General features: G+C 42.1%; 1 protein-coding gene across 2 annotated transcripts in view; it reads right to left on the reverse strand.

Annotated features, from left to right (window-relative positions):
* LOC139406972 (ectonucleotide pyrophosphatase/phosphodiesterase family member 1-like) overlaps positions 1-15612 on the reverse strand; it is a 76116-nt gene that overhangs the window by 19926 nt on the left and 40578 nt on the right. For both annotated transcript variants that reach the window (XM_071150192.1, XM_071150191.1), the window contains exons 14-17: positions 13463-13494; positions 13203-13330; positions 10436-10505; positions 321-408 (exon numbers count right to left, since the gene is read on the reverse strand). In XM_071150192.1, coding sequence (XP_071006293.1) covers positions 321-408; positions 10436-10505; positions 13203-13330; positions 13463-13494 — 318 coding nt within the window. The remainder of the gene's footprint in view (positions 1-320; positions 409-10435; positions 10506-13202; positions 13331-13462; positions 13495-15612) is intronic.

Consider the following 15612-nt stretch of genomic DNA (forward strand, 5'->3'; position numbering starts at 1 on the left):
TATGCACTCGCACCTGCTGAACTGGTACATCCTCTTTGAAACTTATCACAATGTTGAGAAATAGAAAAGTGGACTCCGAGTTCTGCATAAAAGTGGTTGAAATTACGTCATAATGAGTGTAAAACCAGATTGGCTGCTGGAATGGTTTAACTTTAGAAAAGCAATCCTTTCTTAGCCTTGTTACAAGTATGTTTAGATATTGTTCCACTCTGTTGGCAAGAGAAGAAACAGACTGGCACCCAGGCTAATCTTTTCTAGTTACGCAAGAGGACATTGCCCCCTGCGCCCATGTTAAACGATCCATTGACTAACAGGCTTACCACACAGGAGGTTGTAGACTTCAATGTTTTCAAAAGGTGCAACGTTAGTCTTGTATTTCAGCCCTGGTCCATAACCAATGAAAATGGTCTAAAAAAATACAAAAACAAAATGAATGCACTTTCACAAGAATAATTGACACATGCTATTCATAACAGTGGAGTAAACATGTGTAATGTATATAGCAACAAAAAAAACAACGCTGAACCGCTGAACCCCAATTAACCTTTTGCATGTGCTACATTTTTATTTTCGCCTAAATAATTTATGAGATAGCCATAAACAATAACTGGTAATGTTGCATAGTTTTACAAAATGTCTGAAACTCAGCCTTCTGGATTATAATTTTTTTGTTGCTGAACACACAAGCTCAAGTAAATAGTTCAAATGTTATGAAAATAAGATTTTTTCCCTATTCAACAAAAGTGGGGCAATAGGGCTTGAATTGCCTTAAAGTCTTTCTAAATATAGTAAAAATCTAATTAAACAAGTAACTAAGATTTCACATTGCTTATAATAAATATGATCATACTTAGTGACAGTGCAATATTGGACTATTTAATGTAACTGACAGGGAATTTTCTCCTAAACATCCACTGAGGAGCGCAGAGACGCCATTGAAATGTGTTCAGACTTGTTACACCTTTCAGCTTTATGCACAAAGTGACTTCATCTCTTGGTAACCAAGACAAAATGGTCTTCTTTCAATTCTATGTGAGAGCAAAATTGCAAGATTATGTTATAATACTGTAATTGCATCAAATGGTTGTTTTATGCAACATAATAAGGGGTTGTTAGAACACTCATGTCTGTGTGTTCTACTGAAAGTGGGCCTCTAGAAGATTTAACACTGACAGTGGATTTACGATGGATTGGTGATAAAGACCGCATTCCCTAGCATGATTAGTGTCTGTGTGCCTGACTGGAAGGTACCAGGGAGAGATGGCTCGGGGCCAGACCCTTGTCTCTACACAATGAGGACAGCATTTACAGCAGATACTGTTTGCTGTGAATTATTAGTAACCTTGTGACCCATTCCATACATCTGTTGTTTGCCATGTAGACCTTTGCTATAAAAGGCCATGGTATCTTTTGTCGTTGGGCTCTCAACGAATGAAGCAAAAACAGTTTTTTTTTATGTTTGCACATGTATAAAAAAACATTTACTAGGTACTTTGTTGGAGCACATTTGGCAGCGATTACAGCCTTCAGTCTATACTAAATATATTTATAAGTCACCAAATAATTTATTAAAATATAGTAAACCATTGCAAAACAGTGTAACTTCAACAACACTGTCTGGGCTAGCACCATGGTTTAAACGGAGGAGAGCTAGCTTCCGACCTTCTCTGGCTACATTGATTTCAATACAAAACCCAGGAGGCTTGTAGGCCTCACCCCCTTCCATAGACATACATGGTAATTATAACCACTTCCGGAGGACATCCTCCAACCAATCAAAGCTTTTGCAATATGAACTGACATGTTTTCCATTCAATCATAGAATTAGGATCAGAGAACGAGCGAATGTGTTGTGTTGGGATTGTGCCACAGAGCATTATGGGTTCTATGTGTTGAGAAGCTTGGTGACATTGCTGGACAGAGATTAAGAGTGAAGAGTGATAGTTGAGCATTTTGGGGATATTATTATTCTTTATTTGTGTGTCCAGTTAGTGCAATTATTTAAATGTTTATTTTATTTAACCTTTATTTAAATAGGCATGTCAGTTAAGAACAAATTATAATTTACAAATGTGTCTTGCTAACTTCAGTAGCTAGCTGTACCCACCTGATAACTGCACACTTGCGCTGATAGCTTTCTCCGCCAGAGTGGCCAATGCTGCCGAAAATGTTGCAGATTTTTTGTTAAAGAACCCCTTTCATTCTATGGAGTGTACGGAAAAGGTGCGAATTAAAAGTGAGGGCTGACCTCTGCCTGAGATCAGTTTCATGAAGAATGAAAGGGTGAGGGCATTCATTACCAACTGGTATCAAAAGTATATCTGGGTAACAGGGAGCCTTTCATCAAGCCGACTGTATTGCTGGCCTTGCCTGCTTTTTGGAAAGTCTGCGCCTTGGTCGAAAGGTGGGTACAGTGACCTGAAAGGTGGGTACAGTGACGTGAAAGGTGGGTACAGTGACCTGAAGAACATCGATCGTTAAGCAAACAGCAGAACAAAAGGGACCATATACAGTGCCTTGCGAAAGTATTCGGCCCCCTTGAACTTTGCAACCTTTTGCCACATTTCAGGCTTCAAACATAAAGATATAAAACTGTATTTTTTTGTGACGAATCAACAACAAGTGGGACACAATCATGAAGTGGAACGACATTTATTGGATATTTCAAACTTTTTTAACAAATCAAAAACTGAAAAATTGGGCGTGCAAAATTTTAAAAAAAATACAGTTTTATATCTTTATGTTTGAAGCCTGAAATGTGGCAAAAGGTTGCAAAGTTCAAGGGGGCCGAATACTTTCGCAAGGCACTGTAAATGCCCACATCCGAGTCAAGCTGCATCGATTATGACGAAGGTCTGCGGGTTTGAACTGCGCAACACAAGAAAGTAAGAAGACGCAGCAATGTTTTGAAGCAGCTTATCAACGCCACTGCGTTTTTAGGCATGCAAGAACTTGCTTTTAGAGGACACGACGAAGGAGCAAGTTCCGCCAACAAGGGCAATAACAATCAACTTGCAGAGGTAATTGCACGTTACGATGCCTTACTTGCTGAACATCTTGAACTTTTGATTGTCTTTTCTGGGATGTCGAAAATAATTCCTAATGATTTGATAGCTACAATCATATCATCCATTAAAAATGAGATTAAAGAGAGAGGTTGACGCAGTGCATTTTTCCCCCCGCGTGCGCTGAAGTAGGCTTTCCACTTTGATCCGGTATTTATTTTGCAAAGATAACACAATCCCTCCGGACAGACACGCAAAAACTCATGACAAATGTTGCAGCAGCCTAGGCTATACCTAAACATTAGAAATCTGACATGCTGTATGGGATGAAAATGAGAATTTTTCCATCTGATCAACTGTAGACTACTAATAAGAGCAGCTGCATACAGCCTATGCGCCCAGTCCGTCTGGTCAGGGTAACTAATTGGTAATTTATAGTCCATTTGTGTGTCAGGAAAAAATGTGAATGTGATCAAATGTTGATTATATTCAAAATTGGGTTGGCTAGGCTGCCTATACGATTTTAAGCTAAAATTAATCAAATCAACATAATTGTGACGACAGATGTGAGTAAATGTTTTAAGGCCTACAGTTGCATAGGCCAGAATGATGCAAACATGCATAACGCAAGCTCAGCCCTGTGAGTTCTATTGTCTATCAGTTGTTGTCTATGTGTCTGGGTAGAGGAAATCCCCCTCCTGATCTAGTCTAAATATAATTTATATGAACAAATATAAGGTAGCTGCAGTTTGAATGGGTTCATTAATGATTAGGAAAAACCAGTCCCAACATAGCCCATATAAAACTTTTTACAACTGATTAATCACTGTCATACATTATAGGGTCCAGAGTTTTCCTAGTTATGTTAACATAAGGAAAAAACTAACTAAGGAAAAAAACTCCAGGCCCCAGGGGGTAAAAATTTCCCCACTGTTCTGGGACCTATGGTGCCACCAGTCTGCTTGCAGTTGACAGTTATTGTCAGGTATGTAGATGAACAGGGCTTTATTCAGGAATGAGTCTTGGGCTACTTTGAGGTGTCAAATGGGTGAGATGCGCAGTCTGTGTTTGACTTTATGAATTTTGAGATGTCGGAGTTTAACTTCATTGAGAAACTCGTGCCCAAACCTACGATGGCACAGCTGTAATGGAATGTATCTGCTATTTGTATTTACAGCTAGGTCCCATGGATTAAGAGGTGATGACCACTCCACTACCATTGTCAACGTTCTCCTGACATGAACTGAAGCCATGTCTCATGCACCTTCTCATCCACTGGCACATTGAATGTTCCCTCTCCAAGCACTGAGTAGACCTGTCAATTTTCCCTCATTACTATATGTAGAGTCAATCACATACACAATCACATTATTACACATCAATGATTTTACTCCTTGCTTGGACTAACTCATTCTTAGCTCTTTTGTCTAACTGTGTAGTGTGTTGTGTAATTGTTTTTTGTCTTCCCAATCAAATCCTGTCCTGCACTGAAGTCAAGCCTCTGAACACCTTAACTCATACCCTCCCTCATGCAATCACTGCTGTGATCCCTTCCCCATAATATTGTACCATAAATGTCTTTATTAAATGCTTTAGGTTAAAATTATTTGACGACATTTGAAAGACACTTGTCTCCATGCGTTCTGTGCCTATACCGTGGTCTCCCATACTCCGAAATTTCTCAAGTCACCATCCGCCACTGAAGTCTTCAGGTGCCTTTTGGCAAACTCCAAGCGGGGCTGTCATGTGCCTTTTACTGAGGAGTGGCTGACCACTATACCATAAAGGCCTGATTGGTGGAGTGCTGCAGAGATGGTTGTCCTTCTGGAAGGTTCTCCCATTTCCAGAGGAACTCTGTCAGAGTTACCATCAGGTTCTTGGTCACCTCCCTGACCTCTCCCCGATTACTCAGTTTGGCCGGGTGGCCAGCTCTTGGAGGATCCAAACATCTTCCATTTAAGAATAATAGAGGCCACTGTGTTCTTTGGGGACCTTCAATGCTGCAGAAATGTTTTTGGTATCCTTTCCCAGATCTGTGGCGACACAATCCTGTCTTGGAGCTCTTCGGACAATTCCTTTGACCTCATGGCTTGGTTTTTGCTGTGACATGCACTGTCAACTGTGGGACCTTATATAGACAGGTGTGTGCCTTTCCAAAACATGTCCAATCAATTGAATTTACCACAGGTGGACTCCAATCAAGTTGTAGAAACATCTCAAGGATGTTCAATGGAAACAGGATGCACCTGAGCTCAATTTTGAGTCTCATAGCAAAAGGTAAATAAGGTATATTTTTTATTTTTAGATTATTTTTGAATGTTTTTGTTTTGTCATTATAGGGTATTGCGTGTAGAATGAGGAGGACATTTTTTAATGTAATACATTTTAGAATAAGGCTGTAACATAATAAAATGTGGAAAAAGTCAAGGGGTCTCAATACTTTCCGAAGGCACTGTATAAAGGCAAGGGACCCTACGACGTTCAGAGCGCTTTGTACACAAATGTCAGCCGGATCCGTTCCAGAACTGCTCAAAGTCCCCCATTAACATCTTAACCATCTCATTTAGTTAGAATTTCCCCCCACATACAGTGGGGCAAAAAAGTATTTAGTCAGCCACCAATTGTGCAACTTCTCCCACTTAAAAATATGAGAGAGGCCTGTAATTTACATCATAGGTACACTAGAACTATGACAGACAAAATGAGGAAAGAAATTCCAGAAAATCACATTGTAGGATTTTTTATGAATTTATTTGCAAATTATGGCGGAAAATAAGTATTTGGTCAATAACAAAAGTTTCTCAATACTTTGTTATATACCCTTTGTTGGCAATGACAAAGGTCAAACATTTTCTGTACGTCTTCACAAGGTTTTCACACACTGTTGCTGGTATTTTGGCCCATTCCTGCATGCAGATCTCCTCTAGAGCAGTGATGTTTTGGGGCTGTTGCTGGGCAACACGGACTTTCAACTCCCTCCAAAGATTTTCTATGGGGTTGAGATCTGGAGACAGGCTAGGCCACTCCAGGACTTTGAAATGCTTCTTACGAAACCACTCATTCAATGCCCTTGCTGATGGAAGGAGGTTTTCACTCAAAATCTCACGATACATGGCCCCATTCATTATTTCCTTTACACGGATCAGTCGTCCTAGTCCCTTTGCAGAAAAACAGCCCCAAAGCATGATGTTTCCACCCCCATGCTTCACAGTAGGTATGGTGTTCTTTGGATGCAACTCAGCATTCTTTGTCCTCCAAACACGACGAGTTGAGTTTTTACCAAAAAGTTATATTTTGTTTTCATCTGACCATATGACATTCTCCCAATCTTCTTCTGGATCATCCAAATGCTCTCTAGCAAACTTCAGACAGGCCTGGACATGTACTGGCTTAAGCAGGGGGACACGTCTGGCACTGCAGGATTTGAGTCCCTGGCGGCGTAGTGTGTTACTGATGGTAGGCTTTGTTACTTTGGTCCCAGCTCTCTGCAGGTCATTCACTAGGTCCCCCCGTTGGGTTCTGGGATTTTTGCTCACCGTTCTTGTGATCATTTTGACCCCACGGGGTGAGATCTTGTGTGGAGCCCCAGATCGAGGGAGATTATCAGTGGTCTTGTATGTCTTCCATTTCCTAATAATTGCTCCCACAGTTGATTTCTTCAAACCAAGCTGCTTACCTATTGCAGATTCAGTCTTCCCAGCCTGGTGCAGGTCTACAATTTTGTTTCTGGTGTCCTTTGACAGATCTTTGGTCTTGGCCATAGTGGAGTTGAGTGTGACTGTTTGAGGTTGTGGACAGGTGTCTTTTATACTGATAACAAGTTCAAACAAGTGCCATCAATACAGGTAACGAGTGGAGGACAGAGGAGCCTCTTAAATAAGAAGTTACAGGTCTGTGAGAGCCAGAAATCTTGCTTGTTTGTAGGTGACCAAATACTTATTTTCCACCATAATTTGCAAATAAATTAATAAAAAAATCCTGCAATGTGATTTTCTGGATGTTTTTTTCTCATTTTGTCTGTCATAGTTGAAGTGTACCTATGAAGAAAATGACAGGCCTCTCTCATCTTTTTAAGTGTGAGAAGTTGCACAATTGGTGGCTGACTAAATACTTTTTTTTTTTTTTTAGAGGAGTGAGTAAAGTCGCAGGGATAATAATAACGACAACACATTCCAGGCGTGACCACGTAACAATACAACCCAAAAGGGAACAAAGCATACTGTTTAAAGTGATGATATTGGCTTATTTTGGGAAAGATTTTCTAAGGCCGGAAACATACACAGACAAATCCTAAAAACGAACAAGGAGATGCCAGGGAGAAATCGAGTAAAACCTAACATGGTAAAAATGTCTCTGGCACAACAACACAACCCGAATGGGAGGACATTGTACTGTTATAGGTGATGGTATTTCATTGGGCTTATTTTGGGAGAGACTTGCAAGTAGGAGAAATCTAACCATGGGAAAATAACATAACCCAAATGGAAGGACAGGGAACTATTTTGGGAGAGACTTACTAAGGCTCAGTCTGGGGGGAGTCAGTCTAGATGGTCTGATCTTTTCATAAAAGCATATACAGTTGAAGTTGGAAGTTTACATGCACCTTAGTCAAATACATTTAAACTCAGTTTTCACAATTCCTGACATTTATTCCTAGTAAACATTCCCTGTCTTAGGTCAGTTAGGATCACCGCTTTATTTTAAGAATGTGAAATGTCAGAATAATAGAGAGAATAATTTATATCATCACATTCCCAGCGGGTCAGAAGTTTACATACACTCAATTCGTATTTAGTAGCATCGCCTTTAAATTGTTTAACTTGGTTCAAATGTTTCGGGTAGCCTTCCACAAACTTCCTACAATAAGTTGGGTGAATTTTGGCCCATTCCCCCTGACAGAGCTGGTGTAACTGAGTCAGGTTCAATTCTGCCCACAAATGTTCTATAGGATTGAGGTCAGGGCTTTGTGATGGCCACTCCAATACCTTGACTTTGATGTCCTTAAGCCATTTTGCCACAACTGTGGAAGTATGCTTGGGGTCATTGTCCATTTGAAAGACCAAGCTTTAACTTCCTGACTGATGTCTTGAGATCTTGCTTCATATATCCACATAATTGTCTTCCCTCATGATGCCATCTATTTTGTGAAGTGCACCAGTCCCTCCTGAAGCAAAGCACCCTCACAACATGATGCTGCTACCCCCGTGCTTCACGGTTGGGATGGCGTTCTTCGGCTTGCATGCCTCCCCCTTTTTCCTGCAAACATAAAGATGGTCTTTATGGCCAAACAGTTCTATTTTTGTTTCATCAGACCAGAGGACATTTCCCCATGTGCATCTTTTTAAGTGGGAGAACTTGCACACTTGGTGGCTGACTAAATACTTTTTTGCCCCACTGTAGATACTTTTGTACCCGTTTCCTCCAGCATCTTCACAAGGTCCTTTGCTGTTGTTCTGGGACAGAACGCGTCTCCTTCCTGAGCGGTATGACGGCTCCTTCCTCCCATGGTGTTTATATTTGCGTGCTATTGTTTGTACAGATGAACGTGGTACCTTCAGGTGTTTGGAACCAGACTTGAATATTTTTTTCTGAGGTCTTGGCAGATTTCTTTTGATTTTCCCATGATGTCAAGAGAAGGGGCACTGGGTTTGAAGGTAGGCCTTGAAATACATCCACAGGTACACCTCCAATTGACTCATTATGTCAATTAGCCTATCAGAAGTTTCTAAAGCCAGGACATCATTTTCCGGAATTTTCCAAGCTGTTTAAAACTTCTTCGATATAGGGGGCGCTCTTTTAATTTTTGGATAAAAAAACGTTCCCGTTTTAAACAAGATATTTTGTCATGAAAAGATGCTCGACTATGCATATAATTGACAGCTTTGGAAAGAAAACACTCTGACGTTTCCAAAACTGCAAAGATATTATCTGTGAGTGCCACAGAACTGATGCTACAGGCGAAACCAAGATGACATTTCAAACAGGAAATGCCCCAGATTTTGAAGGCGCTGTGTTCCAATGTCTCCTTATATGGCTGTGAATGCGTCAGGAATGAGCTTACACTTTCTGTCGTTTCCCCAAGGTGTCTGCAGCATTGTGACGTATTTGTAGGCATATCATTGGAAGATTGACCATTTTACACTACATCTACCAGGTGCTCGCTTGGTGTCCTCCCTCGCAATTATTGCGTAATCTCCAGCTGCGTGTATTTTTCCATTTGCTTCCGAGGAGAAACCCAACTGCCACGAATTATTTATGATCGAATAGAATTGTGAAAAACACCTTGAGGATTGATTCTAAACAACGTTTGCCATGTTTCTGTCGATATTATGGAGTTAATTTGGAAAAAAGTTTGGCGTTGTAATGACTGAATTTTCGTTTTTTTTTCTTAGCCAAACGTGATGAACAAAACGGAGCGATTTCTCCTACACAAATAATATTTTTGGAAAAACTGAACATTTGCTATCTAACTGAGAGTCTCCGCATTGAAAACATCCGAAGTTCTTCAAAGGTAAATTATTTTATTTGAATGCTTTTCTTGTTTTTGTGAAAATGTTGCCTGCTGAATGCTAGGCTTAATGCTATGCTAGCTATCAATACTCTTACACAAATACTTGTGTAGCTATGGTTGAAAAGCATATTTTGAAAATCTGAGATGACAGTGTTGTTAACAAAAGGCTAAGCTTGTGAGTGAATATATTTCTTTCATTTCATTTGCGATTTTCATGAATAGTTAACATTGCGTTATGGTAATGAGCTTGAGGCTATGATTACGCTCCCGGATACGGGATTGCTCGACGCAAGAAGTTAAAGGCACAGTCAACTTAGTGTATGTAAACTTGAGTTATGCACAAAGTAGATGTCCTAACCGACTTACCAAAACTTTAACAATAAATTTAGGGAGTGGTTGAAAAACTAGTTTTAATAACTCCAACCTAAGTATATGTAAACTTCCCACTCAACTCTATGTTCCCTCTGGGTTCAGCAACAATAGCTTGATTTAACCTAAAGAATCTCCGACATAATTCAACCAACTGAGGCTCCTCAGTAGTAGCCTGGTCCCAGATCTGTTTGGAACATTTGGCATGATAATGACCATAGGAGTTGGCAAGAGAGCACAAACATATATGGGACCAGGCTAGGCTACCTCTGTAGTACTTTCATCATAGAACCTTGTCACGTCCAAATAAAAATTGCGTGGATCGTGCAGTGTTAATTCATCCTGGTCCTGGGGACCCAAAGGGGCACAGATTTTTGTTTTTGCCATAGCAATATACAGCGGATTCAAATGAGCAACTCATCCGCAAGCTTTGCCGATTTAAACCAGGTGTGTATACTAAGGCAAAAACAAAAAATGCAAAGTTTTCAATTCACTGCTGTAATTTCACACTGTATCAGCTGACATCCTTCTCCCCTCCCCTTCCCCTGACCTGCATGTTTTTGAAGACGTTATCCGAGCCGTGGAATCCACCACTGCAGTACTTGATTTCTTTAGGCTGGCTGTGGAGAAAGAGATGAAAAACCATTATCACATTCATAGAAAGGACAAACCACCTCCACAGAGTTATACACGGAGTGTAAAAAAACATTAGGAACCGCTTCCTGATATTGAGTTGCACCCTACATCACGACGAGACAACACGACACTACATTAAGAGAGACCTAAAGACGACAACATAGCATGGCAGCAACACATGACAACAACATGGTAGCAAGAATCATAGCTTTCACCTGTATTCCCCTGGTCAGTCTACAGTGGCTTGCGAAAGTATTCAACCGGTTGGCATTTTTCCTATTTTGTTGCCTTACATCCTGGAATTAAAATCGATCGGTTTGTATCATTTGATAACATGCCTACCACTTTGAAGATGCAAAATAGTTTTTATTGTGAAACAAACAAGACAAAAAAAACAGAAAACTTGAGCATGCATAACTATTCACCCCCCCAAAGTCAATACTTGTAGAGCCACCTTTTGCAGCAATTACAGCTGCAGGTCTCTTGGGGCATGTCTCTATAAGCTTGGCACATCTAGCCACTGGGATTTTTGCCCATTCTTCAAGGCAAAACTGCTCCAGCTCCTTCAAGTTGGATGTGTTCCGCGTGTACAGCAATCTAAGTCATACCACAGATACTCATTTGGATTGAGGTCTGGGCTTTGACTAGGCCATTCCAAGACATTTAAATGTTTTCCCTTAAACCACTCAAGTGTTGCTTAAGCAGTATGCATAGGGACATTGTCCTGCTGGAAGGTGAACCTCCATCTCAGTCTCAAATCTCTGGAAACAGGTTTCCCTCAAGAATTTCCCTGTATTTAGCGCCATCCATCATTCCTTTAATTCTGACCAGTTTCCCAGTTGCTGCCGATAAAAAACATCCCCACAACAGGATGCTGCCACCACCATGCTTCACCGTGGGGTAGGTGTTCTCAGGGAGATGAGAGGTGTTGGGTTTGCGCCAGACATAGCGTTTGCCTTGATGGCCAAAAATCTACATTTTAGTCTCATCTGACCAGAGTACCTTCTTCCATATGTTTGTGGAGTCTCCCACGTGCTTTTTGGTGAACACCAAACGTGTGCTTATTTTTTTTCTTTAAGCAATGGCTTTTTTTCTGGCCACTTCCGTAAATCCCAGCTCTGTGGAGTGTACGGCTTAAAGTGGTCCTATGGACAGATACTCCAATCTCCGCTGTGGTGCTTTGCAGCTCTTTCAGGGTTATCTTTGGTCTCTTTGTTGCCTCTGATTAATGCCCTCCGTGCCTGATCCGTACGTTTTGGTGGGTGGCCCCCACTTGGCGGTTTTGTTGTGGTGCCATATTCTTTCCATGTTTTAATAATGGATTTAATGGTGCTCCTTGGGAAGTTCAAAGTTTCAGATATTTTTTTTAGAACCCAACCCTGATCTGTACTTCTCCACAACTTTGTCCCTGACCTGTTTGGAGAGCACCTTGGTCTTCATGGTGCCGCTTGCTTGGTGGGGCCCCTTGCTTAGTGGTGTTGCAGACTCTGGGGCCTTTCAGAACAGTTATATATATATATATATATATATATATACACATACATACACACACACACACACAGATCATGTGACACTTAAATAAGGTCCACCTGTGTGCAATCTAACAAATTCTGTGATTTCTGAAGGTAACTGGTTACACCAGATCTTATTTAAGGGCTTCATAGCAAAGGGGGTGAATACATATGCACGCACCACTTTTCTGTTTTGTATTTTTTTGAATTTTTTGAAACTAGTTATTTTTTTCATTACACTTCACCAATTTGGACTATTTTGTGTATGTCCATTACATGAACTCCACATACAAACTATTTCAAATAACAGGTTGTAATGCAACAAAATAGGAAAAACGCCAAAGGGGATGAATACTTTTGCAAGGCACTGTAAGTCATGGAAAGAGCAGGTGTTCTGTACACTCAGTGTACATCTGCCATACAGTGTGTATACAACACTCAAATAGAGGGATTATCAATTGGACAGCTGTATAAACCAACCAAACTAAAATAGCCTCTCAAATCCTCAGTTGTGGCAACCTGATCAACAGGAAAAAGCTTTCCGTTCCCATTTCAGAAATCCCTAAATTCTGCCCAAACATTGGCAAAAAACAAATCATGTGTCCATGGCAACCACTTTGCCCACATCTAATTTCTGGTATGTTAATAAGCATTCTGTTAAGATAAGACAAGCTATCACTTATAATTTGTGGCAGCTGTTGAAAATTTCAGGGGTCATTGTTTCCAAGTCGTCTTGTCGAATATTGTCTCTTTGCAACAGACAGTTGAACCTAACAAGCAGGAAATATAAAGTGGGATGACATTTTGCCAGTACCTGTAACTACTTTCAAAGTGCATGTAGGGACAAGTGCATGTCGGCACAAAGTTTAAAGTGGAGGACACAAGTAGTTCTAATCAGTACGGATTAAATTGAGCCGTGATGAGTAGGCTAACTCAAGCAACTTTGAAAGGGTACTTATTTACTTAGGTTAGTAAACAGTAACAGTTACTGTGGCTTAATGCCAGAGTAAAGCCAAAAGTGCAGTTCAGGTTCTGTGATCACTCTAAAATGTCCTGTTTTAAGAAAACATAACACATATAGTGGGGTAAGGGATTTCAGAGAATCAGGCATAGACTTCAGAGAAAGACAAAGAGAAACAGAAAATAATATATCGCTGGATTTTGACATACAGTGCTGCCTGCCAACCAGGTTTCATGTAGAGATGGGCCCTCTCGATGCGCACGTTGTTAGCGAAGTGCATCCGTTTGGGGAGGTGCTCTTTTAGGTAGGGCCTCATGGGCTGGTCAGGGATCCTGCACTTCAAAACGCACAGCAAGAGGAGAGTGGAGAGTCAATGAAGGGGCCTGTCTGACATGAGGTAAGGCAAGCAGATAATTTTCAATTCATCCTATGAACACAGGAATCAATGGGGCACGAATACTTCACATACCGACAGATTCTTCACCAGGCCTTCATAGTCGACTGAGGGAATGAAAACAGACACGGTTGTTAACCCAAGGGTCATTCCCCGTCCCAAAACATTTTTTACGCCTTCCCCTTGGCCCCAACGTTCTTATGTTTGCAGATCTGGAAGGTCTGAGTGTCTTAGTTTTCACTAAGTGGATTTCATCTCTGCTCAAACAGAGAGAGAGAGATTTAAAAAAATACATTTTTAGTAGTTACAGTCTTGTCTCATCGTTGCAACTCCCGTACGGACTCGGGAGAGGCCATGCGCCCTCCGAAACACAACCCAACCAAGCCGCACTGCTTCTTGACACAACGCACATCCAACCCGGAAGCCAGCTGCACCAATGTTTCGGAGGAAACGCCACAGGGAGTCGCTAGTGTGCGACGAGACAAGGATATCCCTGTCGGCCAAACCCTCCCTAACCCGGACGACGCTGGGCCAATTGTGCGCCACCCCATTGGACTCCGGGTCGCGGCTGGCTGTGACAGAGCCTGGGCTCGAACCCAGAGTCTCTGGTGGCACAGCTAGCACTGCGAAGCAGTGCCTTAGACCACTGTGCCACCCGGGAGGCCTAGATTCAAATTTTTAGACAGAGGGATTTAAAATTGCTTACAGATCTGCAAACATCAAATTGTATTGGTCGCATACACCTATTTAGCAGTTGATTTGTGGGTGTGGTGACTATTTATCAGTTTGATGGCCTTGAGATTGAGAGACTGAAAAACAGATTCTGTCCCAGCTTTGAGGCACATGTACTGACCTAGTGGGGTGAACAGGCCAAGGCTTGTGTGGCTGAGGTCCTTGATGATCTTCTTGGCCTTCCTGTGACACTGGGTGCTGTAGATTTCCTAGAGGGCAGGCAGTGTGCCCCCGGCGATGTGTTGGGCAGACCACACCACCCTCTGCAGAGCCCTGCGGTTGCGGATGGTGCAGTTGCCGTACCAGGCGGTGATACAGCCCGACAGGATGCTCTCTATCTTTACAAGTTTGAGGGTCTTATGGGCCAAGCCACATTTCTTTAGCCTCCTGAGGTTGAAGAGGCGCTGTTGCGCCATTCTTCACCACACTTGTCTGTGTGGGTGGACCATTTCAGATGGTCAGTGATGTGTATGCCAAAGAACTTGAAGCTTTTCACCTTCTCCACTGCGACCCGTCGTTGTGAATGGGGGCATGTTCCCTCTGCTGCCTACTGAAGTCCACAATCAGCTCCTTTGTTTTGTTGATGGAGAGGTTATTTTACTGGGCCACTCCACCAGGGCCCTCACCTCCTCCCTGTAGGCTGTCTCGTTATTGTTGGTAATCAGGCCTACCATAGTTGTGTCGTCTGCAAACTCGATGATTGAGTTGGAGACGTGCATGGCCATGCAGTCATGGGTGAACAGGGAGTACAGGAGGGTGGATGAGTACACACCCTTGTGGGGCCCCTGTGTTGAGGATCAGCACAGTGGAGGTGTTGTTTCCTACCTCACCAAATGGGGGCAGCCTGTCAGGAAGTCCAGGACCCAGTTGTACAGGGCGGAGTTCCAACACAAGGCCCAGAGCTTAGAGGGTACTATGGTGTTGAAGACTGAGCTGTAATGAATGAACAGCATTCTTATATAGGAATTCCTCTTGTCCAGATAGTATAGGGCACTGCGATGGCGTTGTCCATGGATCTATTTGGGTGATATGCAAATTACAGTGGGTCTAGGGTGTTGGATAAGGTGGAGGTGATATGATCCTTAACTAGCCTCTCAAGGCACTTCATGACAGAAGTGAATGCTACGGAGCATGGTGGACATCTTGAAGCAAGTGGGGACAACAGACAGGTATAGGGAGAGATTGAATATGTCCGTAAACACTCCAGCCAGCTGGTCTGCACATGCTCTGAGGACAGGGCTAGGGATTTGGGTTGGGCTGTATACCGGGCTTTTTTGCTTTATTTGGCACCCCCTTGTGTCCTAAACCAGTAATATCGTATATCCCGGGGTGAGAGAAGGACGGTATGACAATATGAACATCTGGATACCGCCCACCCCTAATAGGCCTTCAGCCTTGCAAAAGTTAACACGCTTAAATGTCTGACTCACGTCGGTACGGAGAACGAGAGCTCACAATCCACGAGAGGGGTGGTGGCCTGCATCGGCGACACT

This window comes from Oncorhynchus clarkii, chromosome 4 (genome assembly GCF_045791955.1).
Source record: "Oncorhynchus clarkii lewisi isolate Uvic-CL-2024 chromosome 4, UVic_Ocla_1.0, whole genome shotgun sequence".
Lineage (NCBI taxonomy): Eukaryota > Metazoa > Chordata > Actinopteri > Salmoniformes > Salmonidae > Oncorhynchus > Oncorhynchus clarkii.